Below are 27,701 nucleotides of genomic sequence, written 5' to 3'. Positions count from 1 at the left end.
TTCCAACCAAGAATACTTTATCCAGCAAAACTCTCCTTCAAATTTGAGGGAGAGCTTAAATTCTTCACAGACAAACAAATGCTGAGAGATTTTGCCAATAAAAGACCCTCCCTACTTCAGATACTAAAGGGAGCCCTACAGACAGAGAAACAAAGAAAGGAGAGAGATACATAGAGAATTTTAACAGACATATATTAGAATCTTGCATCCCAAATCACCAGGACACACATTTTTCTCTAGTGATCATGGATCTTTCTCCGGAATAGACCATATGCTGGGACATAAAACAAGCCTCAATAAATTAAAAAAAAAAAAATTGAATATATTCAAAGCACATTCTCTGACCACAATGGAATACAAATAGAAGTCAATAATTTTTTTATTTGTAACTCCACTATTTACTTCCTACAGGATATAAAATACATAAACTCTAATGACAAATCAGTGGTTTTGGACTCAATGTAAAATATGTAATATTTGACAATAACTATATAAAGGCGGGGGAATGGAGGAGTATAGGAACATAGTTTATAGGTCCTATTGAAGTTAAGTCAGTATCAAAGAAAACCAAGATTGTTATGGATTTAAGAGGTTGAATTTAAGCCCCACAGTAAACACAAAGAAATTATCAGAGAATGTGACCATAGAGATGAAAAGTAGAGTATGGGTTATGAGAAGTGGGGGAAGGGGCAATGGGGAGTTAATAAATGAGTGTAGGGTTGCTTTTTGAGGTGAAGAGAAATTTCTAGTAATGGATGGTGGGAAGGTGATAGCATTACAACATTCTAAATGTGAGTAATCCCACTAATGGAATGCTAGGGAGCGGGTGGAATGGGAAGATTTAGGCTGTATATATGTTTCCACAACTGGAAAAAAAAAAAAAAAAAGACAGTCTAAATAGATGACAGTTGAATGCCAAGGATGATTCTTGATGGGATCTGAGGATGGAGGATGGGAGGCTCAAAGGGACACAGTTGGGACATAAGGAAAAAAAAAAAAGGAAATATCGAATGTAAGCTTTGTATCAATGTTGAATTTCTTGAACTTCTTAGCTGTGCTTAACAGGATTGCATAAAAGAATGTTCTTGTTCATGGGAATTGTATATGTGAATTATAATGTTTGTACAACGATGTGTGCAGCTTGCTCTCATGTTCAGAAGACAGAGCAATAGATGATGCATGATAGATAGGGAGGGAGGGAAAGAAAGAAATGGCTGTGTAACAGCATGTTCAAGTTGATGGATCGGGGTATTGGGAGGGGGGTCAGGGTATGCTGTGCATGGGGTTTGTATTTTTGCAACTGTTCCTGTAACTTTGAATTTATTTCAAAATAAAATTTTTTAAAAATGCTCAAGGAGATGATGGAAAATACAGAGAAACAACTAAAGAGTATCAGAAAAACAGTGAATGAGCAATATGAGAGTCTTAGCAAAGAGATAAAAATTTTAAAAAGCGACGAAACATAGCTAGGTACTGGTGTTGAAGACCACAAAAACTGAAATGAAAAACTACCCAGGTGGTTTCAAGAGCAGATTGGAGCTGGCAGAAGAAAGAATTATTGAACTTGAAGACAAGACCATTTGAAATGAGTCAGGCTGAGAAACAGAAATAAAAAAGAATTATTGAAAGCAAAAATAGCCCAAGACACCACTGGGACACTATCAAGAACACCAGTATACATATTATGGTAGTCCTAGACGGAAAAGAAAGAGAGAAAGGCCAAAAGGAATATATTCAATAAATAGTAACAGAGAACATCCAAAATTTAGCGAAAGACATGAATGTGCACATCCAAGAAGCCCAGAGAGTACCAAACAGGAAAAACACGAAGAAAAATATACCGTATCATACAGTGATCACACTATTGAATGAAAAGGACAAGGAGCGAGTTCTGTAAGATACAAGAGAAAGATGACATGTTACATACAATGGAGTCCGAATGAGTGCAGATTTCTCATCAGAAATTGTGGAAGTAAGAAGGCAGTGGGTTGAAATACCTAATATGCTGAAAGAAAACAGCTGTCAGCCAAGAATTTTGTATCCAGCAAAACTTTTTCAAAAAAGAGGAAGAGATTAAGATATTCACAGATAAGCAAAAGGTGAGGGAGTTCATCACCACTAGACCTGCTCTACCAGAAATGCTAAAAGGAGTTCTTCAGAGTGAAAGGAAAGGACACTAGACAGTGGTTCAAAGCACATAAAGAAATAAAAACCACTGGTAAAGGTAACCATTTGGGTAAGTATAAATGTCAGTATTACTGTATTGGTGTGCCGGTTTAAATGTATGTCCCCCCCAAAAAAAACCATGTTCTTTGATACAATCTTGTGGGGCAGATATTTTAGTGCTGATTAGATTGGAATCCTTTTAGTGTTTTCATGGAGATGTGACCCACCCAACTGTGGGTGATGACTCTAATTGGGTAGTTTCTATGGAGGTGTGACCCTGCCCATTCAGCACAAAGAGAAGGAGCTCAGTGCAGCTGAGAGTGACATTTTGAAGAGGAGCTTCAGCCAAGAGGGACACTTTGAAGAATGCACTGGAACTGAGAGAGGAGCTGCAGCTTACAGAGACATTTTGGAGAAGGCCATTGAAAGCAGACTTTTGCTCCAGAGAAGCTAACAGAGGACAAACGCCCCAAGAGCGACTAAGAGTGACATTGTTGAGGAACTGAAGCCTAGAAAGGAACGTCATGGGAAAAAGCCATTTTGAAAGCAGACCTCTGGAGCAGACACTGGCCACATGCCTTCCCAGCTAACAGAGGTTTTTCCGGACACCATTGGCCATCCTCCAGTGAAGGTACCCGATTGTTGATGCATTACCTTCGTTCGGCACTTTATGGCCTTAAGACTGTAACTGTATAACCAAATAAACCCCCTTTTATAAAAGCCAATCCATTTCTTGTGTTTTGCGTTCTGGCAGCATTAGCAAACTGGAAAAACTTTTTTTTGTTTTGTTTTGTTTTTGTTTTGTTTCGGTATATAGCTCCACTTGTTACTTCCAAGTGCCTGCCAGTATTTTCTTAAGTAGCTGTTCCGGTTTGCTAAAGCTTCAGGAATGCAAAATACCAGAAATGGATTGGCTTTTACAGTGGGGGTTTATTAGTTCACAAATTTACAGTTCTAAGACCATGAAAATGTCCCAGTTAAGATATCAATAGGACAATACCTTCTCTGAAGAAAGGCTGATGGCATCTGGGGTTCCTATGTCACATAAGAAGATACATTGCCAGAGTCTGCTGGGCCTCTCCCGGGGTTAGCTTCTGGTTTCCATTGCTTTCTCTGAAATGTCTCTGGGCTTCTGTCTTAGCTTCTCTCTCTTAGCTCCAGTGTATCCTTGTTTCTCCCAGGGTGTTTCTGTCTTAAGCATCTGGAGATGCTCTCTTAGCTTCTTGGGGCAAACTCTGGATTTCATCTCTTAGCTTTTCTCCAAATGTCTTTCCACCTGCGTTGTCAAGCATCTCAGTCTGTGTCGGTTCTGAGCTCTCTCTTTGTCTCTCTCTTAGGGACTCCAGTAAACTAATTAATACCCACCCTTAATGGGTGGGTCACATTTCCCTGGAAATAATCTAATCAAAAGGCCTTACCCACAATTGGGTGGATCACATCTCCATGGAAACAACCTAATCAAAAGATCCCACCCACAATAGGTCTGCCCCCAAGATTGGATTAAAAGAACATGGCTTTTATGAGGTATATAATAGATTCAAACTAACACAGTAATAGATTTTAAATTTTTGTTATATAAATAGAATACAGCTTAAAACCTAGGTGGTGAAGAATTGCTTCATTTGCTTTTCTTTAATTCCCTGTATAGATAAAAGCAACAGAGTTCTGAGGTGTTACATTATGAATATTCAAAAAGCAGGAACTCTGCAGTCTGGGATATTTCATCTCATGACATTTCAGCCTGTCAAATGGCAGACTACACACTTATCTTGGAAGTTAGATTTAACATGAAGTGTTGATTAGAAAGTAGTGGATATAATTATTAAGTGTGCTGGATGTTTTAAGAGGAAATAGAAAGCTGAGTCTTCGTGTTATCAGGGAAGTTGAAAACTATTTTGAAAGCTAGACATTCTGGAGACCGTTCTTTTGTGGCTTCTCCCTCAGTCTGTCCTGACTCTCAGGAATAAAGAGAAGCAGAACTTTTAGAGCACCACTCTAAGACCTCAGGCCCTTTCCACTCCCACACTTTTACTTGTAGTTGTTTGTCGTGCATCCCAAATACATGGAAATAGAGGTGAACAAGGAATTGTCTTTTAAAATATTACAAAGTATTGTAGAACCAAGCACAGTGCCAGTCATATAATGGAAACTTACTAAATAGGTGATTCATGGATGTTTGCACAAAGTTGCATAGTACCAGGGAGCTATTGTTCATTTTGATTGACCAGAAACAAAGGAAGACATTTGTTTGGGGCTTTAAATACCTTATTCTGATAACGTTCTGTAAATAGTAATAACTTTATTAAAGCAAAATGAGAGTGTGCAACCTTAGGTGTGAACAGAACACATTTAGAGGGAATAAAGCAGTGTGTGAAGTAAGACGTGTAACATAATGTTTAACTTTGGGGTAAATAGAAAACTTACCAGTGTGGGAAAATTATAAAATGAAATTATGTATAGTATAGTTGTACCTCTGAGGAAAACCTGAATAAAGTAGAAAATTTAACCTGGAAAAGGAAGGGCCATGAAGAGAAATGAGTTTTTGTTAGATATTTTAAAGATTACTATGTAAAAGAAAGTGAAAAGGAAAAAAAATATTGAAATGGATTATATCATTCTGGTGAATCATAAGAGAATTGTTTGGAATATGAAAACATGGAGTTCTTTCTTTGGAAATATGGAAGAAATTCTTATCAATGTGGCATTTTCCTGAATAAAGAAGGACCTGATTCATTTATCAAATTTTATTGAGACCCTACTGTGTATTATACAGTGTTTCAGGGACTTGGAAAATATCACTGAATAAAGCTTATCTTCACAGATCATTTCTATGGAGTGGCAAGTCCTAAAATACAGATCAGCGAGAGTAAAAAAATGCACAGATATATACTCAAAAGAATTGAAAGCAGGACTTGATATTAGCACACCTATGTTCATAGTGACATTATTGACAGTTGCCAAAAGATGTCCATCAACAGACAGATGGACAAGCAAAATGTGGTATATATACACAATGGAATATTAGGCAGCCATGAAAAGGAATAAAGTTCCTATACATGCTACAACATAGATGAACCTTGAAGACATTATGTATGATCTCACTGACGTGAAATAACGAGAATAAGCAAATTTATAGAGTCAGAAACTAGAATACAGTTTACCAGGGGCTGGAGAGGGGTATGGAAGAGGAATTAAAACTTAATTGGTGAGGACTTCCAAGAAAATGGCAGAATATGGAATTGCAGGGCTCACTCCTCTTCCAAAAACAGCTAATGGATAGACAGATACTGTCCGAAACAATTGTTCTGGTTCTCCGGAGGCCAGGGGAGTGCTGCATAGCATCCAGGTAAGAGTGGGACAAAGGGAATGACAAACTGCAGTGAAACACTATGAGTAACATACTTGGCCGAGGCTCCTGGCACCCATCCCCCACCCTCAAGGCAAGCAGCTTCACACTGGCCTGGTCTGTGCTTGACAGGCTGCTGCAGACTGGGAGGGCCATGAGAGCTCACCTCTCCAAGGACAGAGGGGGACACAGCCCAGTGTTGATGCAACTCTGGACCAGTGAAATTAAGACTGCTAGGTCCTGCTGCTGTACCCCTTCCTGGACAGACACCGGCCATGCCATTTTTTCCACCTGTGTCAGAGGTGGAGCCGCCAATGGGCTAAAAGTACCCTGCCTTCTTAGGGCTGTGGGGAATAGGTTGCCAAAGAATGCAATCTGCTGGGTAGGACAGGAAAAGGTACCTTTGGGAAGCCATCAGAAAGGGTTCTTGGAGACCAGTGCCAGTCTGCTGGGCAAGCCAGGAAAGACCACCCTTGGAGAGTTGAAATGAAGGCTTTTTGGCATCTTTTCTGACCCTCTCCCCAGGGACCTTTGGAACTGGTCTCCACCCCCAGTGTGGGTCCCTGGCCCTGTTTGGGCTGGAAAATATTGAAGAACCAAGGGTATAAGAAGGACCTTAATACAAACTCAATCAATAACAAAATCCTAGATGAGAGAGAAACCAACCTTCAGAAAAATCATTCAAGATAATCAGATGTCCAGATGTCAGCAAAAAAAGGTATGCCATACCCAGAAACAGGAAGATATGGCCCAAAGGAACAAATTAAAAAGTCGGAGGTGATGCAGAATTTGGAACAGCTAACCAAAGATGTTGAAACAAATCTCCTAAGTCAATTCAAGGAGATGAAGGAAAATATGGATAAAGAGGTAAAGAATATTAAGACACTGGATGAGCATAAAGAAGAATTTGAAAGCATTCACCAAAAAATAACAGTACTCATGGGAATGAAAGACACAAAAGATAAGAGTAAAAATACACTAGAGGCATACAACGGCAGATTTCAACAGGTAGAAGAAGAAATCAGCAATGTAGAAGACAGGAAATCTGAAATCAAACAGATAAAAGAACAGATGGAGAAAAGAATGGGAAAAATTGAGCAGAGTCTCAGGGAATGGAATGACAGCAAAAGTGCACTAATATATGCATCCTGGGTGTCTCAAGAAGAGAAGGGAAAAGGGGCTGAAAGAATATTTGAGGAAATAATGGATAAAAATTTCCCAATCTTATGAAAGGTAGAAATACACATATCCAAGAAGTGCAGTGTACACCAAATGGAAAAATCCCAGTAGACCTACTCCAAGACACATACTAATTAGACTGTCGGTAGTCAAAGATAAAGAGATAATTCTGAAAGAAGAGAAAAGCGAGCCATCACATGCAAGCAATGCTCAATAAGACTAAGTTCTGAATTCTCATCAGAAACCATGGAGGAGAGAAGGCAGTGGTATGATATATTTAAGACATCGAAAGAGCAAAACTGCCAGCTGAGAATTCTTTATCTGGCAAAACTGTCCTTCAAAAACAAGGAAAAGTTTAAAATACTCACAGATAAACAGAAGCGGAGAGAGTTCATTAAGAAGAGATCTGCCCTTCAAGAAATACTAAAGGGATTCCTTCAGGATGAAAAGACAAGACAGGAGAGAGGCTTGGAGGAGAGTAAAGAAATGAAGATTACCAGTAAGAATAACTAAAAGGATAAAGAGAGACAAAAGGAAGTTATGACATATAAAAGCCAAAGGACTCCTAGAAGATAAGGTAGGTAAACATCTTCAAGACCTTGTATTAGGCAGTCACTTCTTAGACCTTGCTCCCAAAGCACAAGCAACAAAAGAAAAAAATAGATAAACGGAAACTCCTCAAACTTAAAAGGAATTTGTCAAAAAGGCGAAGAGGCAGCCAACTCAATGGGAAAAAATATTTGGAAGCCATGTAGCTGACAAAAGACTAATAGCTTACATATATATAAAGAAATCCTACAACTCAATGACAGTAGTACAAACATCCCAATTATAAAATGGGCAAAAGATATGAAAATACATTTTTCTGAAGAAGAAATACAAATGGCCAAAAAAAACACATGAAAAAATGCTCACCTTCACTAGCTATTAGGGAGATGCAAATTAAGACCACGATGAGATATCATCTCACGCCAATTAGATTGGCTGCCATTAAGCAAAAAGGCAAGTACAAATGCTGGAGAGGATGTGGAGAAATTGGAATTATTATTCATTGTTGGTGGGACTGTATAATGGTATAGCCACTCTGGAAAATAGTCTGGCAGTTGCTTAGAAAACTAGGTGTAGAGCTACCCTTCGATCCAGCAATTTCACTTCTTGGTATATACCCGGAAGATCTGAAAGCAGTGACATGAACAGGTATTTGAACACTGATATTCATAGCAGCATTATTCACAATTGCCAAGAGATGGAAACAGTCCAGAAGTCCTTCAATAGACTAGTGGATAAACAAAATTTAGTATATACACACAATGGAATACTATGCGGCAGTAAGAAGAAACAAGGTCATGAAACATGACAACATGGATAAACCTTGAAGACATAATGCTGAGTGAAATAAGCCAGGCGTATAAAGAGAGATATTGTGTGTTACCACTAATGTGAAAAATGTAAAGTGGTTTATATTGTAGAATATAGGGGACCTAGCGATAGACAGCAAATAGTGAAGGGGGAGTGATAATCTAATAAGAACAGGTAAGTTATGGAGGATAAACTTTTAATGTTTTGAGAATGCTCAGGAACGACTGTGGTTTGTTAATTTCTGGGGGGTATGGTAGGAACAAGTTCACTGAAATGTAGTTATTTTAGGTTATTTATTTTTCTTATTCCTTTGTTCGGTTATGGTTTTGTAATTTGCTTGGAGTATGATAGGAACATGTTGGAAGCAATGTAGTTATTTAAGGTTATTTATTTTTTCTTTTTCCTTTGTTTTGGTTTTGTTTGAAATGTTTTTTGATTGTTTTTTAATTTTTTGATAAATAAAAAAAAAGCCAAAGGATAAAATGGCTGAAGTAAGAACTGCCTTTCAGTAATAACATTGGATGTTAATGTATTAAACTCCCCAGTAAGAAGACACAGATTGGCAAAATGGATTAAAAAAATGTGATCCATCTATATGATCTGTCTACAAAAGACTCACCTTAAACCTGAGAATACAAATAGGGTGAAAGTGAAAGGCTGGAAAAAGATACTCCACACAAACAGTAACTAAAAAAGAGCTGAGGTAGCTATACTAATATTAGACAAAATAGACTTTAAATGCAAAAATGTTATGAGACAAAGAAGGACATTATATATTAATAAAAGGAGCAAGCTACCAAGAAGAAATAACAATTGTAATAATTGTATACCTAACTAGGGTGCCCCAAAATACATTGAGGCAAACACTGATAAAACTGAAGGGAGTAATAGACCTCTAAAATAAAGTTGGAGACTTCAGTACACCACTCTCAACCATAGATAGAATCTCTAGACAGAGAATCGATAAGGAAGCAAAACTTAAATAATATGACACCTGAACTAGATCTAAGAGACATATACCAAACATTACACCCCAAAACAGCAGGATATACATTCTTCTCAAGTGCTCATGGATCATTCTCAATGATAGACCATATACTGGGTTATGAAACAGGTCTCAGTAAGTTTAAAAAGATTGAAGTCATACAAAGCATTTTCATTGCTTATAATGGTAATAAGCCAGAAATCAGTAACAGGTGGAGAACTGGAAAATTCACAAATATATGGGGGTTATTAAACAACACACTCTTAATCAGTGGGTCAGAGAAGAAATTGTGAGGGAAATCAGTACATATCGTGGGATGAATGAAAATGAGAACACAACATATAAAAATTTATGGGGTGCAAAAGGCAGTGCTGACATGGAAATTTATAGCCCCAAATGCCTAAATTAAAAAGGAAGAATGAACTAAAATCAAAGTTCCAACTGCACACCTGGAGGAACTAGAAAATGAATATCAAACTAATTGCATAGCAAACAGAAGGAAAGAAATAACAAAGGCTAGAGCAGAAATAAATGAAATAGAGAACAAAAAACAGTAGCGAGAAGCAACAAAACCAAAAGTTTGTTCTTTGAAAAGATCAATAAAATCCTTAGCTAGACTGACAAAGAAAAAAAGAGAGAAGAAACAAATTAATAAAATCAGGTGAGAATGGGGACATTACCATTGACCCAACAGAAATAATAAAAGATCATAAGAGGACACTATGAACAACTCTATGTCAAAAAATTAGACAGCTAAGATGAAATGGACAATTTCCTAGAAACACCTGAATAACCTACCTTGACTCTAGAAGAAATAGAAGACCTCAACAACCAATCACAGGAAAAGAGATTGAATTAGTCATCAAAGTTCTACCAACAGAGACGGAAGATGATGGTGGCGTAGAGAGGAGTGGAAGCTAGTTTGTCCCACTTGAACAACTAATAAACAACCAGGAACAACTAGTAAATAATCTGGAATAACTGCGCAGGGGGGGAGGGGGGTGCAAATGTGACTGTCCACTCATCATACACCAACCTGAACTGGGAGGAATGCCTGAGATCGCAGCATAAAATCTGTAAGTAAAAACTGCAGATCCAAGCCGTGATCCCCCTCCCTCCGTGGCCCGAACTGCAAAGCCTACCAGTGCTAGAGAACAGCACTCTCTGAGCAAGCAAATATAGCTCAGCTGAGCTCCAGCTGGAGGTTTAATTAACAAATGTGGACTACTCAATACAAGATACGAATCCCCAACAGACAGAGGCTTTTGGTGATGACTGACCTGGAGAGCTGGAGGGTGGCCACAGACTGGCCCTGAAGGGGGCTTTCTGCCCCTTTTTCGGTTCAGTGGAGAAAGCCTCAGCTATTTTCAGTTCCCAGCGCTCTGACCCAGACAAGGTTGGAGATAGCACAGGCAGAGACTATTCAAATGTAAATGACCTCTCCTTAGGGGGTGTATTTTCCCTAAGAGGAAGAAGGTGGTGCCACACTCTACTACCTTCCTTCCATTCAGAACCAGACCCTAGAGCCTGGGGGAAAACAGCCATGGGCAAAACCTCCTTACATGAGTCTGGAGCTACAGGCAGACAGGCGCCACCTGCTGAGCAGAAAAGCACAGTGACTTGAGGCCTCACAGGGTGTACCAGTCTTCTAAGACACACCCTCAGGAAGACATGATACTTTTGCGTCTTTCTGAGACCTGAGCCCGTTCTGGTCTGGGAAAACCTGATTGAGGTAATCAAGGAAATCAGATTCCTAGACAACAGAAAACTACAACCTATACTAAGAAAAATGAAGTTATGGCCCAGTCAAAGGAACAAACTTACACTTCAACTGAGATACAGGAATTTAAACAACTAATACTAAATCAATTCAAAAAGTTTAGGGAAGATACGGTAAAAGAGATGAAGCGTATAATGAAAATACTGGGCATACATAAGGTAGAAATAAAAAATTCGAAAAACCAACTGGCAGAATCTATGGAAATGAAAGGCACAACACAAGAGATGAAAGACACAATGGAGACTTACAACAGCAGATCTCAGCAGGCAGAAGAAAACACTCAGGAGCTGGAGAACAAGGTACCTGAATGCCTACACACAAAAAAACAGAGAAAAGAATGGAAAAATATGAGCAATGTCTCTGGGAACTTAAGGACAAAATGAAGTGCAGGAATGTATGTGTCATTGGTGTCCCAGAAGGAGAAGAGAAGGGACAGGGGGCAGAAGCAGTAATAGAGGAAATAATCAACGAAAATTTCCTATCTTTTATGAAAGACATAAAATTATGGATCCAAGAAGTGCACCGTACCCTAAACAGAATAGATCTGAATAGGCCTACACCAAGGCACTTAATAAGCAGATTATCAAATGTCAGAGATAAAGAGAGAATCCTGAAAGCAGCAAGAGAAAGGTGACCCGTCACATACAAAGGAAGCTTGATAAGATTATGTGCAGATCTCTCAATAGAAACCATGGAGATAAGAAGAAAGTGGTGTGATATATTTAAGATACTGAAAGAGAAAAACCACCAACCAAGAATCCTATATCTGGCAAAACTGTCCTTCAAATATGAGGGAGAGCTTAAAATATTCTCTGACAAATAGACAATGAGAGAGTTTGTGAACAAGATACCTGCTGTACAGGAAGCACTAAAGGAAGCACTGCAGACAGAAAGGAAAAGACAGGAGTGAGAGGTTTGGAAAACAATTTTGGGAGATAATAATAGCACGGCAGTGTAACTACACTGAACAAAGATGACTGAGCATGGTTGAAAGAGGAATGTTAGGACCATGTGGGACACCAGAAGGAAAGAGGAAAGATAAAGACTGGGACTGTGTAACTCAGGGAAGCCTAGGGTGCTCCATGATAATAATAAAAGGTACAAATGTTTTTACATGAGGTAGAACAAATGAATGTCAACATTGCAAGGTGTTAAAAATAGGGTGGGATTGGTGGGGGAAATACAATCAATGCAAACTAGAGACTATAATTAACACACACATTGTATTATGCTTCCTTTAATGTAACAAAGGCAGTATACCAAAGCTAAATACATATAGGGGGGACATGGGGAAAGGGTATGGGACTCCTGGCATTGGTGATATTGTCTGATTCTTTATTTTACTTTAGTTTAATGCTATCCTTTTGCTTTCTAGCTGTTTTTTTCCCCTCTTTTTCCTTTATCTTTTGTCTCTCTGCCTTCTTTGACTCTTCCTCCTTTGTGGAAGAAATGGAGATGTCCTTATATAGATAGTGGCAATGGTGCTGAATACATAAACAGTGACTATACGGGGAACCAACAATTGTTTACTTAGGATGGAATATATGGTGTGTGAACAAAACTGTCTTAAAAAAAAATGGATTGATGAAGAAACCTTGAGGGCACTATATTGAGTGAAATAAGACAGTCACATAAGGAGAAATATTGCAGGGTCTCACTGATATGAACTAATTATAATATGTAAACTCAAGACATGAAATAATAAGTTACCAGGATATAGAACGAGGCTAAAAAATGGGGAGCGGTTGCTTATTATGAGCAGAATGTTCAACTAGGGTGAACTTAAATGTTTGGAAATGGACAGAGAGATGGTAGCACATTGTGAGAATAACTGACAGTGTTGAATGGTGTGTGACGGTGGTAAAAAGGGTAAGCTCAGAGTCACGTATGTCACCAGAAGAAAAGATGGATGTTAAAAGATGGGAATGTATAAAACAGTGAATCTTGTGGTGGACAATGTTCATGATTAACTGTACAAATATTAGAATTCCCTCTCATGAACTAGAACAAATGTATGACACTGTAACTAGAAGTTAATAATAGAGAGGCATGTAGGAAAAAATATATACCTACTGCAAACTATATACTACAGTCAGTAGTATTTTAACATTCTGTCATCAACAGTAACAAATGTACTACACCAAAGCTAGGAACCAGTAGTGGAGGGGGGTTGGTTAGGGGTATGGGATGATTGGAGTTTCCTTTTTTTGTCTTTATTTCTTTCCTGGAGTAATGAAAATATTCTAAAAATTGAAAAAAAAACAATTGTGATGTATGCACAGCTGTATGTTGGTACCATGGGCAATTGATTGTACACATTGGATCTTTGGATAGTTGTATGGTATATGAACAATCTCAGTAAAAAAATTAAAAAAAAAATTCTACCAACAAAGAAAAGCTGAGGACCACCAGATAGTTTCACAGGTGAATTCTACCAACCATTCCAAGAAGAATTAATACCAATCCTGTTCAGACTCTTCCAGAAACTTGAAAATGAGGGAACACTACTTAACTCATTCATACCTAAGGGGCCAACATCACCCTAATAGCAAAGCCAGATAAAAATATTACAAGAAAGGAACATTAGAGACCAGTCTCCCTAATGAACATAGGTGTAAAAGTCCTCAACAAAATACTTGCATATCAAAGCCTACTGCACATTAAAGGAACTATACACCATGAACAAGTGATTTTGATTCCAGGTATGCAAGAGTAGTTTAACACAAGAAAATCAATTAATGTAATAAACCCTATTAATAAATTGAAGGGGAAAACCCCATGATTCTGTTGATTGACACAGGAAAGGCATTTGATAAAGTCCAGCATCCTTTCTTGTTAAAAACATTTTGAAAGATGGAAACAGAAGGAAACTTCCTCAACATGGTAAAAGGTGTATATGGGGATCCCACAGCTGGCATTGTAATCAATGATGAAAGACTTAAAGCTTCCTGGTGATGCCCACTGTCACCACTGTTATGTAAGATTGCCCTGGAAGTTCTAGCCAGAGCAATTGGGCAAGAAAAAGAAATAAAAAACATCAAAATTGGAAAGGAAGAAGTAAGTTTCACTGTTTGCAGATGATATGGTCCTATATTTAGAAAGTTCTGAAAAATCTACAAGAAAGCTACTAGAGTTAATAAGTTTAACAAAATGATGGGATACAATATCAGTGTGCAAAAATCAGTAGTGTTTCTCATCTTCAAGACCTAGTCTTAAGAGGTCACTTCTTAGACCTTACACACAAAGCACAAGCAACAAAAGAAAAAATAGATAAATGGAAACTCCTCAAAATCAAAAGCTTCTGTGCCCCAAAAGACTTTGTCAAAAAGGTGAACAGGTAGACAACTCAATGGGAGAAAATATTTGGAAACCATGTATCTGATAAGAGACTGATATCCTGCATATATAAAGAAATCCTACAACTCAATTACAGTAGTTCAAACAGCGCAGTTATAAAATGGGTGAAAGATATGAAACGGCATTTTTCCAAAGAGGAAATACAAATGGCTAAGAAACATGAAAAAACATGTTAGAAGCAAAGTAGTTATTTTAGGTTATTTGTTTTTCTTAATCCTTTGCTTTGTTTTATTGGAAATGTGGTTTTTTTGTTTGTGTGTTTGTTTCAATTTTTTGATAAACAATTTTTTAAAAAACATGAAAAGATGTTCATCTTCGCTAGCTATTAGGAAAATGCAAATCAAAACCACAATGAGATACCATCTCACCCCAGTAAGAATAGCTGCCATTAAACAAACAGGCAACAATAAATGCTGGAGAGGATGTGGAGAAATTGGAACTCTTATTCATTGCTAGTGGGAATGTATAATGGTACAGTCGCTGTGGAAGACAGTTTGGTGTTTTTTCAGAAAACTAGGTATCAAATTACCCTATGATCCAGCAATTCCACTTCTCGGTATATACCCAGAAGATATGAAAGCAGTGACACGAACAGACATAGTGGCATTGTTCACAGTTGCCAAGAGATGTAAACAATTCAAGTGTCCTTCAACAGATGAGTGAATAAACAAAACGTGGTATATATATACAATGGAGTAATATGCAGCAGCAGGAAGGATCAAGGTCCTGAAACATGGCAACATGGATGAACCTTGAAGATATAATTCTGAGTAAAATAAGTCAGACACATAAGGAGAGAAATTGTATGTTACCACTACTATGAACTTCCTGAACAATGTAAAATCATTGTCTTATAAATAGAATATTGGGGACCTAGTGATAGACAGAGGCTAGTGAAGGGGGAATGATAATCTAATATGTTCAGATATTAATGAGGGTGAATTCAAAGGAATGGGAATGGATAGGGGTGATGATTATTTGTTAATGGGATTATAAATATCAGAGCTGTATTGAAGGCAAATAGGATTGAAAGGGGCTGTTTAAAGGCGTATATCGCACAGATTAGCATTACAAATATAAATAGGTGTTTGCATGATATACTTTACTGTTACAGAAAGTTGACCACAGAATGGTTTATGGGAAAAATCTACCTATTGCATTCTAGGGACTATAATTAATAGGAATACCTTACTGGTATCACACAAATAACTAGGGACAAATAATTAAGGCTAAAAAAGAGCTATGGGGTGTTTTGGGTCATGAGAATTGTTTAAAATGGAGAGTGAAGAGAACTGTACAACAAAGTGATAATAATATGAGATATGGATGGATTATCATGGACATAACATATGCTGTGTGAACTTAGGAACCCCCTATTTCATAAGTCAAGCCCTCAATCTCGAGGCTTGCTCTTATGAAACTTATGGTTGTAAAGGTGAGGCTAAGCCCACCTATAATTATTTCTAGGAGTCCTCTCCACAGAAACTCTTTTGTTGCTCAAATGTGGACTTCCTCTAAGCCCAACTCTGCAAATAAATTGATCACCCTCCCCTCGACGTGGAACAGGACTGCCCAGGTGAATGAGTCTCCCTGGTGACATGGGACACGGATTCTGGGAATGAACCTGATCTTGGCATCGAGGGGTTGAAAATGCCTTTTTGATCAAAAGGGGGAAAAGAAAGGCAACAAAATAAGGTTTCGTGACAAAGAGAATTCAAATAGAGTTGAGAGGCTGTTATGGAGGTTACTCCTATGCAAGCTTCATTTAGATTTGCCAAACAGCCAAAGTATGATAAGCCCAAGTCAATAGTAGTTCTGAAAACCCCAAAGAATACCTGGATCACTATCTGAGACTCTATAAAAGTTTCACTCATTAAGTTTATTCTTCAGAAACTTAAATCCTCCAGAGAACTTCTATGCCAGCTGAGTCCCCAAACCCAGAGGCAGTAGCCTCTTCAAAAACATCAACCAGATGTGTCCGTTTTTCCCATAATGTTGACACCCCTTTTCAGCATGAACAAGTTATGGTGGTCACTCCCTAGACATCCCTGAAGATCGGGAAAGTGATTAAACTAGAGGAAGGAGTAGCAACAGACAAGATGGAATTTAACAAAGAATTATGAATACTGACTGTCTATATAATTTTCTTTTTCTTAGTTGCTAGGATACTAGAATAGCTAGAAGGAAAGAACTGGAATGGTGGAACTGTAACCCATAGCATTCTTCGAAATTTGCTCTATAGCTACTTGTTAAATTGTAATTTGAAAGTCACCACCTTTTTGTATGTATGTTATATTTTACGATAAGGAAATAATGGAAACTGTGGAACTATAGCTCATAACATTCTTTGAAATTTGCTCTCACTACTTGTTAAATTGCACTCGAAGTGAAATCACTGCCCTCCCCCCTACGTGGGATCAGACACCCAGGGGAGTGAATCTCCCTGGCAACATGGAATATGACTCCCGGGGAGGAACGTAGACCTGGCATCGTGGGACAGAGAACATCTTCTTGACCAAAAGGGGGATGTGAAGGAAATGAAATAAGCTTCAGTGGCAGAGAGATTCCAGAAGGAGCTGAGAGGTCACTCTGGTGGGCACTCTTACGCACACTTTAGACAACCCTTTTTAGGTTCTAAAGAATTGGGGTAGCTGGTGGTGGATACCTGAAACTATCAAACTACAACCCAGAACCCATGAATCTCGAAGACAGTTGTATAAAAATGTAGCTTATGAGGGGTGACAATGGGATTGAGAAAGCCATAAGGACCACACTCCACTTTGTCTAGTTTATGGATGGATGAGTAGAAAAATAGGGGAAGGAAACAAACAAACAGACAAAGGTACCCAGTGTTCTTTTTTACTTCAATTGCTCTTTTTCACTTCAATTATTATTCTTGTTATTTTTGTGTGTGTGCTAATGAAGGTGTCAGGGATTGATTTAGGTGATGAATGTACAACTATGTAATGGTACTGTGAACAATCGAATGTACGATTTGTTTTGTATGACTGCGTGATATGTGAATATATCTCAATAAAATGAAGATAAAAAAATTGCACTTGAAAAGTTATCACTTTTATGTATATGTTCTACAATAAAAATATGATAAAAATATCAATAGTGTTTCTGTACACCAGTTATGAGCAATTTCAGGAGGAAATCAAGAAAAATAATTCCATTTACATTCCATTTAAGACAATCAAATGTCTGGGAATAAATTTAACCAACAATGTAAAGGATCTATATCCATAAAACTAAAAAAACTTTGCTAAAAGAAATCAAAGAAGACCTAAATAAATGGAAGGACATTCCATGTTCATAGATTGGAAGACTAAATATCATTAAGATGTCAATTCTATCCAAATTGATTTACAGAATCAGTGTAATTTCAGTCAAAATTCCAGTGGTCTACTTTGAAGAAATGGACAAGCCAAATATAAAATTTATTTGAAAATCAATTGAATGAATTTAAAGTTTAGCAATCGACCCACACATTTATGGTCAATTGTTTTTTGACAAGACTGCCAAGTCCACTCCACTGGGACAGAACAGTCTCTTTAGGAAATGATGCTGGGACAACTGGATATCCATATCTGAAAGAATGGAGGACCCCAGTGTTACACCATTTACAAAAATTAACTCAAAATGGATCAAAAACCTAAACATAACAGCCAGAACCATAAAACTCCTAGAGGAAGATGTAGGCAAGCATCTTCAAGATCTTGTGGTATGTGGTGGTTTGTTAGACCTTATACCCAAAGCACAGGCAATGAAAGAAAAAAATAAATGAGACCTCCATAAAACTGAATACTTTCGGGCTTCAAAGAACTTGGTCAAAAAAGAGAAAAGGCAGCCTACTCGATGGGAGAAAGTATGTAGAAACCACATATCTGATAAGGGTTTATTACCCAGAATATATAAAGAAATCCTACAACTCAATAATGAAGGGACAAATAGCCCAATTTAAAAATGGGCAGCTGATGTGGAAAAGTGTAGTGGTTCCTCAGGAAGCTAAGTATAGAACTGCCATATGATCTGGCAATCCTGCTACTAGGTATAAACTCAGATGAACTGAAAACTGGGATGTGAACAGACATTGGCACACTGATAGCGGCATTATTCACAATTGCCAAAAGATGGAAATAATCCAAGAGTCCTTCTACTGAGGAATGGATAAACAAAAAGTGGTATATACATACAATGGAAAATTATTCAGCTGTAAAAAGAAATGAAGGCCTGATGCATGCAACAACATGGATTAACCTTGAGGACATTATGTTCAGTGGAATAAGCCAGATACAAATGGACAAATATTGTATGATTTCACTAATATGAACTAAATATAATGAACAAACTCATGGAGTTAATGTCTAGAAGATAGAATGAGGGTAGAGAATGGGGAGCTGATGCTTAATTTGTGCAGAATTTTTAATAAAATTGAAAATATTTGGAAATGGATAGAAGTGATGGTAGCACATTATTGTGGGTGTAATTAACAGCGCTGAATCATGGATTGTGATTGTGGTTGGAAGGGGAAGTTTAGGATCGTATATGTCGCTAGAGGGAAGGCTAGAGAATGAAACATGGTGAACCCTGTTGTGGACAATGAAAGTGTTTAATAGTTCAAATATAAGAATGTGGAACTGGAACAAATTTGTCAGTTGGCAAGTTGTTAATAATAGGGTGGTATATGGGGAAAAATACACCTAATGAGAACTATGGGACTATAGTTAACATGTATTATAATATAATGTTTTTCCATCAGTTGTAATCCTAAGCGTCAATAAGAGGCAAGTATAGGTGTATGGGGCTTTTCTTTTTGTAGCAATGAAACTATTCTAAAATTGATTGTGGTGATAAAAGCATTGAGAGCCATTGATTGTACATGTTGGACAGATTGTATGGTATGTAAAAAAAAACTGCTTAAGGAAAAAAGCTTAATTGGTATATAATTTCTGTTTTGAGTGATGGAAACATTGTGGTAATGGATGATGGTGATGGTAGTAGAGTATTGTGAATGTAATTTAACACCACTGAATTATGTATTGGAATATGGTTAAAGAGGGAAATTTTAGGTTGTATGTATGTTACTAAAATAAAAAAAATTAAATACATAGGCAGTTTTAGATTGTAGTACACAATATAAGATAATCACTTCACTGGGTAATAGGATAAGTAAGAGAATATTTATAGAGTTTGGGATCCCTTAGGGAAACACTAAAAATATTTTTATTCCTATGGTATACTATTTCTTCAGATGTTATGTAGGAGCAAGGATCTTTTTTTTTTAAATTCATTTTTATTGAGATACATTCACATACCATGCAGTCATACAAAGTGTACGTTCAGTTGTTCACAGTACCATTATAGAGTTGTACATTCATCACCAAAATTAATTTTTGAACATTTTCATTACCACACACAAAACTAATGAGAATAAAAAAGAACAATTTAAGTAAAAAAGAATACTGGGCATGTTTTTTGTTTGTTTGTTTTGGATTTTTTTTGTTGTTTTTTTTTTGCCCCTATTTTTCTACTCATCCATCCATACACTGGACAAAGGGGAGTGTGGTCCATATGGCTTTCCCAATCACATTGTCACCCCTCATAAGCTACATTTTTATACAATCGTCTTCAAGATTCATGGGTTCTGGGTTGTAGTGGGATAGTTTCAGGTATTTACTGCTAGCTATTCCAATTCATTAGAACCTAAAAAGGGTCGTCTATATTGCACGTAACAGTGCCCACCAGAGTGACCTCAGCTTCTTTTGGAATCTCTCTGCCACTGAAGCTTATTTCATTTCCTTTCACATCCCCCTTATGGTCAAGAAGATGTTCTCCATCCCACGATGCTGGGTCTAGATTCCTCCCAGGGAGTCATATTCCAAGTTGCCAGAGAGATTTACTCCCCTGGGTATCAGATCCCATGCAGGGGGCAGGGCAGTGATTTCACCTGCCAAGTTGGCTTAGTTAGAGAGAGAGGGCCACATTTGAGTCTTGCCAAGGGCAAGTCCTGTGGTAGAGGGCTCAGCCCATCAAACCACCAGTCCCCTATAGTCTGTGAGTTCATCAACAACTACCGAGGTAGGGAAACCCAGTACCCCTGCATTCTCCACCAGCTCCTCAAGGGGGCTCTGCATATCTTTTTTTTTTTTTTTAATTATATAAAAAAAAATTTCTAAAAAAACATACAATAAAAAAACATTTCAAACATACCATAACAAGGGAGTAAGAAAAAGAGAACTAACCTAAAATAACTACTTCCAACATGTTCCTACTCTACCCCAAGAAAACAGCCTAATATAGCAACATTTCTGTGAACTTTTTCCTACCGTACCCACCAGAAATTAGCAAACCATAGTCATTCCTGGGCATTCCCAGAATGTTAAATTTACCCATGATAGCTTATCTGTTCTAATTTGGGTTATCATTCCCCTTTCATTAATTGCTCTCTAAGGGATCTTTCTTACTCCTATGTCTTGAGAAAACCTCATTACCCATCTGGCTTAAGCAGGATACCATTTGTGAAATTACTTTCTCTTTTCTGTCCCATAGGTCTGACCTTAGCCATGGTGACCCTGTTCAGGATCATTTGCTATTTAAGAAGACTCTCCTGCCAGTCTGGAAGATGATTGCCAGTCACAGGTAGGTATCCAAAGTGGTGGTCAGATTGAATGCAGAAGTGAAGCAGTGATATATAATAGGGATTAAACAGAAGGAGATGATTTATCACCTCACATGAGTCACAGTTAAAAGATCCTGTATCTAAGCCTGTTTTAGCTATAGGTACTCACAGAAGCTTTCACTGTGTACAAAAATTATTGCTATGTCCTTTGAATTGCCTCTAGAAATAGTTTCCTATTACAAAATAAAATTTATTATTTACAGTGTATGCCTTTTTCCAATACAGTGGATTGTCTATTTTCCACAGAGACAGGGCCTCAGGAGCCTTGAACAAATTTCTGAGCCCTAAATCAGTATATTAGAATAGTAGTTGAATATTTTAATTTTTTTAAAAAAACTGTTTCTGTTTAGCCAGGAGGATCTCATAGATTTTTTTCTTAATGGAGCTGTTTTAGTTTGCTAGAGCTGCCATTATGTAAAATACCAGAAATGAATTGGCTTTTATAAAGGGGATTTATTAGATTACAAATTTACAGTTCAAAGGCCATAGAAGTGTCCCTATTAAGGCATCAACAAGAGGATACCTTCACTGAAGAAAGGCTGATGGCATCTGGAACATCTCTGTCAGTTGGGAAAGCATGTGACTGGTGTCTGCTGGTCCTTTGCTCCTGGGTTCTGGTTTCAAAATGGCTTTCTCCAAAATGTCTCTGAACTTCTGTCTCTCTTGGCTTCTGTCAGCTCTCTGCTTGGTTCTCCTGGGGCATTTCTCTCTTAAGCATCTGGGAGTCTTCTCTCAGCTTCTCCAGGACAAACTCTGGGCCTTGTCTCTTAGCTTAGCATCTCCCAGTGTCTCCAAGCATCTGAGTCTCTGTGGACTATCAGTGCTCTTAAAGAACTCCAGTGAACTAATCACTGGATGGGTGGGATCACATCTCCATGGAAATGATCTAATCAGAGGTCTCACCTACAGTTCTGTGTGTCATATCTCCATGGAAACAACCTAATCAAAAGGTCCCACCCTAATCAAAAGACTAATAAGTCTGCCCCCATAAGATTGCATTTAACAACATGGCTTTTGTGAAGGACATAATAGATTCAAAACCACACAGGAGCTCGTAGTCTGCATTTCTCTAAGGAAAATCTAACAAGGAGTAAAAACTATATTTTAAGAATTTTGTCTTGTAGTTTGCAGCCACTCTTCTCATCTAGAGTGACTTTCCAGAGTTTCCTCATCTTTCTGGGTTTGTCTTTACCAGGTTCAGCAGTCCATTTCTGAAGCCTGTGTCAGATAGGCAGGCTCCTGGGTACAAGGATGTGGTGAAAAGGTCAGTGGAAAGGGGGTCAAGAAAGGTTGGTTGCTTTTATATCCGACTTTCTAGTCTTTATTTCTCATGTATTAGATTATTTATTTACTTCCCTTACATTACTTACAAACACACACTAGATTTTACAGCCAAAGAAGTTTGTAAAGTATGGTGAGCTCAGTCTTTTCTTTTGAGAAGGAATGCAAGGAGCAAAAGGATAATATAGATTTTTTTTTCCAGTGTTGAGTTTTAGTAATATGATCCATTTGTTATACAACCTCACATTAGCATTTGATAGTTTTTTTGTTTGATTTTGTTTTGTTTGATGGGTTCAAAATTTTTAGGAAAAAACTTTATTGTGATAAAACAATATAACTTCTACAGTCGGTTCAAACACCACAATTACATGGAACTTGGAATAGGAAATGAGATATGGTAGGTCTGTATAGGTTAGAGTGAAATAGCAACACATCCCAAGGTAATTTGGGTGGAGAATAAAAATATGTATTCGGGGCCCCCCTGAGGAGCTGGGGGAGGATGTGGAGGTATTGGACTTCCTCACCTGGATCGTTGCTGATGTTCTCACAAACACTAGGGACTGACGGCTTTACATCCTGAGCCCTCTGTCTTGGGGCTTGCCCCTGTGAAGCTTGTTACTGCAAAGGAGAGGCTAAACTTGCTTATAATTGTGCCTAAGAATCTCCCCCTGAGTGTCTGTTTGTTGCTCAGATGTGGCCCTCTCTCTCTAACTAAGCCACCTTGGCAGGTGATCTCACTGCCCTCCCCGCTAAGTGGGACCTGACTCCCAGGGGTGTAAATCTCCCTGGCAATGCAGGATATGACTCCCAGGGATGAATCTGGACCCAGCATTGTGGGATTGAGAACATCTTCTTGACCAAAAGGGGGATGCAAAATGAAATGAAATAAAGCTTCAGTGGCTGAGAGATTTCAAATGGAGTTGAGAGGTCACTCTGGTGGACATTCTTACGCACTATATAGATAATATTTTTTAGGTTTTGATGTATTGGAATAGCTAGAAATAAATACCTGTAACTACTAAACTCCAACCCAGTAGCCTTGAGTCTTGAAGACAATTGTATAACAAGGTAGATTACAAGGGGTGACAGTGTGATTGTGAAAACCTTGTGGATCACACTCCCTTTATCCAGTGTGTGGATGGATGAGCAGAAAAATGAGACAAAAACTAAATGAAAAATAGGGTGGGATGGGGGGATGATTTGGGTTTTCTTTTTTACTTTTCTTTTTATTCTTATTCTGATTCTTTCTGGTATAAGGAAAATGTTCAGAAATAGATTGTGGTGATGAATGCACAACTATATGATGGTACTGTGAACTATTGATTGTACACCATGGATGATTACATAGTATGTGAATATATCTCAATAAAACTGAATTAAATGTGTATGTATATTTGACATAAAATTGCCGTTTTTAACCATTTTTAAGTATGTGATTCAATATTATTCATCACATTTACCATGTTGTACAACCATCACCACTGTTTTCAAAACTTTTTTATCACCCCAAACAAAAACTCTGTTCCCATTAAGCAATAACTCACCATTCATCCCTACCCCCCAACCCTGAAACCTCTAATTTACTTTTTGTCTCTATGAATTTGCCTATTCTAGATATTTCATATAGTGGGATCATACAATGTTTATCCATTTGTGTCTGGCTTATTTCACTTAGCATAATGTTTTCAAGGTTTATGTTTAATAATTTTTGACAGTGTGCTTTTGGAGTAAAACATTGGAAAGGAAAGCTGTGATTAGGCATTTAACATTGCAGTATGCTAAATGCAAAAATGATAATCCAAAATGGATCAACTGAGTACAGTATTTTGGATTTTTATAGCATAGTTCATTTAAAATAACTGTCATAACCAGTGTGTTAATAGAATGTTAGAAGATCAGAAAGGGACCTTTGCAGGCAAACTCCTTCATTTTATAGATAAGGAAACTAAAGTTCAGAGGTTGTCATGACTTGCCTATGATCAACCAACAGTTTATAGCAGAACTAGAACTAAATCCCACATTCTTTTTTTTCTTTCTTTCTTTCTTTTTTTTTTTCGGACCCCTTCCTTTACAAATGTTTATCTGTATCTCCGATCAGGTGTATCTCATTCATAGTGACCCCCTTGTTTTCAGTAATGCATATTTTAATCTCCTTTAACATGGAAAAAATTTTTTTCCAAACAGGAGAGTGTCCATTTGTAACTCCCAGATTCTTACCCCCTAGTTCTCTGTACTGCTGTTCCTACTCTTACATACCCACTCTCTTTCTCATTAAATAATAATTTGATTTATCTCATTATTCACTTGATCCTCACACTTTTTACCTCCAGGAAAGGAGAACTAACTGATCTTTGGAGATCTTTACAACTTTTTACCTGGGACCCGCACTCCTACTACAATAGTAGAATATAGTGACTGAGCCTTAGACCAGCCAGGCTGCCTTTGAATTAGAATCTAGCTGAATGACTTTGGGCAAGTACTTAATCTCCTTAGATCTCAATTTCATCATCTGTCAAGAGGGGATAATAATAATACTTTATAGGTTTTGAGAGAAGTAAGTTAGTATGTAAAGTGCCTAGTATAGTGCTTGGCCTATTGTAAGCAATCAGATGTTAGCTGCTGTTGCTATTTTATTATCTGATGGGAGTTGTTATTTTCACTAAGAAGTGGTTTTTCTCCAAGAGAGCATGTTAAGTTACCACGTGTTCTACATGAAGGTTTGATTTCCCTTGGTTTCTTTGGTTACCTTCAGACCCATGGACTTAACTAGCCTGAAGAGGAATCTATCTAAAGGACGGATTCGCACCATGGCCCAGTTCCAGCGGGACCTGATGCTAATGTTCCAAAATGCTATGATGTACAATGACTCTGACCATCATGTGTACCACATGGCTGTGGAGATGCAGCGAGAAGTCTTGGAGCAGATTCAGGTACTTTTTGTAGAGAGCTGTAAGAAAGAAGTGTTTATCTGAAATCTGATTTCAGAAAATCTTTTAGAATAAGGGTGATATTGAGGTGACCTTGTGTTCCCAGAGTTTATCTTTAGTGTTGGATAACTCTGAGCCTCAGTAGAGAGTGAAGTGAAATAGTCTAGAAAGGCAGGCAGCAGTGAAGAGCTCTCAAGAGAGCTGGGACTAGACAAGAGAATTTCTGCTTCCAGAGCCTCAAGTCAGAGGGCTAAACATGCAAAGCAGTTTCTGGAGTCACTAACCATTTTTGGTTTGCTACACCTGCTAATATTAGTGTACCTTCCATTGTCATGTCTTTCGGAGATAAAATATAGTAACCAGAAATAAATATTTGATGGTTCCTGATCTGGGAATCATCACACTTTAAGGAAAAAAAGTGTAATCAAATTTATGTGCAGAAGAAGAAATAGTATTGCAATCAAACTTCTGTAGCTTTTGAGATTCAAAACTTGATATCTGTGTCTTGACTCTGTAGGTGCTGAGTATTTGGTTAGACAAAAGAAGAGACTTAAACAGTCTGGATTGAGAACCACCCAACCCAGTGGATGATGGAAAACCTGTTTTGTTAACCTGGAGCTGCTACCCTGACTTTTCTGGAGTTTGGACCTCTCCTTGAGATTCTGACCCAGAGAAGATTACAGTACTTGTTTACTACTTTTCTGTTGTCTTTTCTAAAAGAGTAATTCCCCAGCTTACCACCAAGGAGAAAAGGGGGAAGCTGAGATGGGTTTTATGCCACAAATGTTGCACACATTTTTGTTCCACAGGTTTAATTTAGAGGTGACTTGATTAAACCTCTTATTACTGAGCTATAAATAAATGTTATTTCACAAACCACAGACTGCCTTTTTAATGATTACAAAAGTTAGGGATAGAGGAGACAGCATGATCTGATGAAATGAGGATGGTATTTGATGTGGGTGTTTTTAGATATGATGTCTAGAAGAGATGGGGGGAGGGTCTTTGATTTGTCTTCTCATTTGTAAAGTGAGAATGAAGCATTCCTCTAATGGGTAAGAGGATGAAATAAGATAAATTATGAGGAAAATGTAAAACAAAAACAAAACCACAAAGTCCTAGTGCTCTAAGATTCTCGGGGAATAAAAACATTTGTAGCCAGCTCCCTTTTTTGGTTAAAAGGAACTGTTACAAAGCGCTCTGCTGGGATTGGCCCTCTGCGGCCACCATCCCTGAGCTGAGGCTTCAGGTCTCCTAGCAACAAGCTGTGGTCAGAGACGGGGAAGGTACTGAGGTGAGTGCTGGGATTGGGGCGGATTCGGAATCTACGGGAGGAGCCGGGAGAGTCCCAGACGACCCGAGGATCCTGCTCTCAAACCCGGCTTGGTCCTTTATGTGCAGTCGTCCCTAAGGGGTGTGGTTGTTTCTCCAAGCCAGCCCGCCCAGGCTGCTCACCTGCCACTGGTGTAATGTTGCCAGCCTACCCACCCCCCCACTCCCCACCCCCAAGGCCTAGGGGCAGCCCCTCTGTCTTCCCAACCTAGGTGAAAATGCTTATGAAAAACCCAAAGCATGACCTGGATACAGACTAGAAATCGTGATCAGAGGGACACTGCTTATAGAAAAATATATGACAGTTTCTAATTTTATGAATTAATAAAGCATCTATTATTGCTATTATTAACCACAATTACATTAAACTGCATGTCATTGCAGTTGATTCCAGTCAAGAAACTCTTAAATTGTACTCGGAAGAGCCAGGATGGAGATATCAATGCTCCCACCTCAGATATATGTAGAAAAAACTCTGGCCATTATCAAACCAGATGTTGTTGACAAAGAGGAGGAGATACAAGATATCATTCTCAGATCTGGATTCACCATTATTCAGGTAACTTCTGGGCCAATGATCATGCTTTTTTCTCTTTTTGCTCCTTTTTAAAAAAATGTGTATGTGGATGTGTTACTCTGTTTAGATTCTTAGTGTGTAGCATTAAATTTAGGTTTATTCTGAGGATAAAAGTAATATGTGATAGTTATTTTAAAAAACGATCATACCTCGAAAAGATATAAAATGAGAAGTAAAATTACCTTTTCCTTCACCTGTCTTATCCCACTCTAAGTCCTCATCTCCATAGTCAACCCCTGTTAGTACTTTCTGTTGTTCCAGGAGTTTTCTGTGTATTTGCAAACATTTTTTCCCACCATAAGATAGAACAGTTTCCCTCCCTTGACCCCCTTTACAAAGTCCCTCTGGTAGCATTCCATATTATACATCTGAATCTATTATAGTCTTCCTAACTTCTGTGTAATATTCCCGGGTATGGATAAGTAATAGTTTGTTTATTTATCCTCTATTGATGGACTTCTGGGTTGGTCTTTTTTCAGTTTTGCAAACATTTAATGTTTTAAGCCTCATATATGTTCTGCATTTGGTAAACATTGTAGTTAAAGAGGCTTTGGAATGAATATAAAATGAATATATATATAAAGCCAATATATGTTTTAAACCTCGTGTTTGTTCTGCATTTGGTAAACATAATTCTAGAGGCTTGGGAATAAATATAAAATAATATATATAAAAAGCAAATATATGTTTTAAGCCTCATATTTGTTCTGCATTTAGTAGACATTAT

General features: G+C 37.9%; 2 protein-coding genes across 4 annotated transcripts in view; both read left to right on the top strand.

The window, feature by feature from the left end:
- The window catches only part of LOC119507770 (bromodomain-containing protein 8-like), a 44,768-nt gene extending 18,836 nt beyond the window's left edge, over positions 1-25,932 (top strand). The window contains exons 4-7 of the mRNA XM_037800922.1: positions 20,728-20,817; positions 22,053-22,121; positions 24,891-25,068; positions 25,583-25,932. Of these exons, the coding sequence (XP_037656850.1) occupies positions 20,728-20,817; positions 22,053-22,121; positions 24,891-25,068; positions 25,583-25,633 (388 nt within the window). The 3' untranslated portion in view covers positions 25,634-25,932. The remainder of the gene's footprint in view (positions 1-20,727; positions 20,818-22,052; positions 22,122-24,890; positions 25,069-25,582) is intronic.
- Positions 25,933-26,254: 322 nt separating this feature from the next.
- The window catches only part of NME5 (NME/NM23 family member 5), a 31,467-nt gene continuing 30,020 nt past the window's right edge, over positions 26,255-27,701 (top strand). For 2 of the 3 annotated variants that reach the window (XM_037801481.1, XM_037801479.1), the window contains exons 1-2: positions 26,255-26,359; positions 26,782-26,956. In XM_037801481.1, coding sequence (XP_037657409.1) covers positions 26,828-26,956 — 129 coding nt within the window. In that variant the 5' untranslated portion in view covers positions 26,255-26,359; positions 26,782-26,827. Of the gene's footprint in view, positions 26,360-26,579; positions 26,957-27,701 lie in introns of those variants that run through there. The other variant, XM_037801480.1, reaches the window with a different exon arrangement.

This window comes from Choloepus didactylus, chromosome 13 (genome assembly GCF_015220235.1).
Source record: "Choloepus didactylus isolate mChoDid1 chromosome 13, mChoDid1.pri, whole genome shotgun sequence".
Taxonomy (NCBI): Eukaryota; Metazoa; Chordata; class Mammalia; order Pilosa; family Megalonychidae; genus Choloepus; species Choloepus didactylus.
Note: the sequence above shows the minus strand (reverse complement) of the source record. Positions and strands in the feature narration are given on the sequence as shown.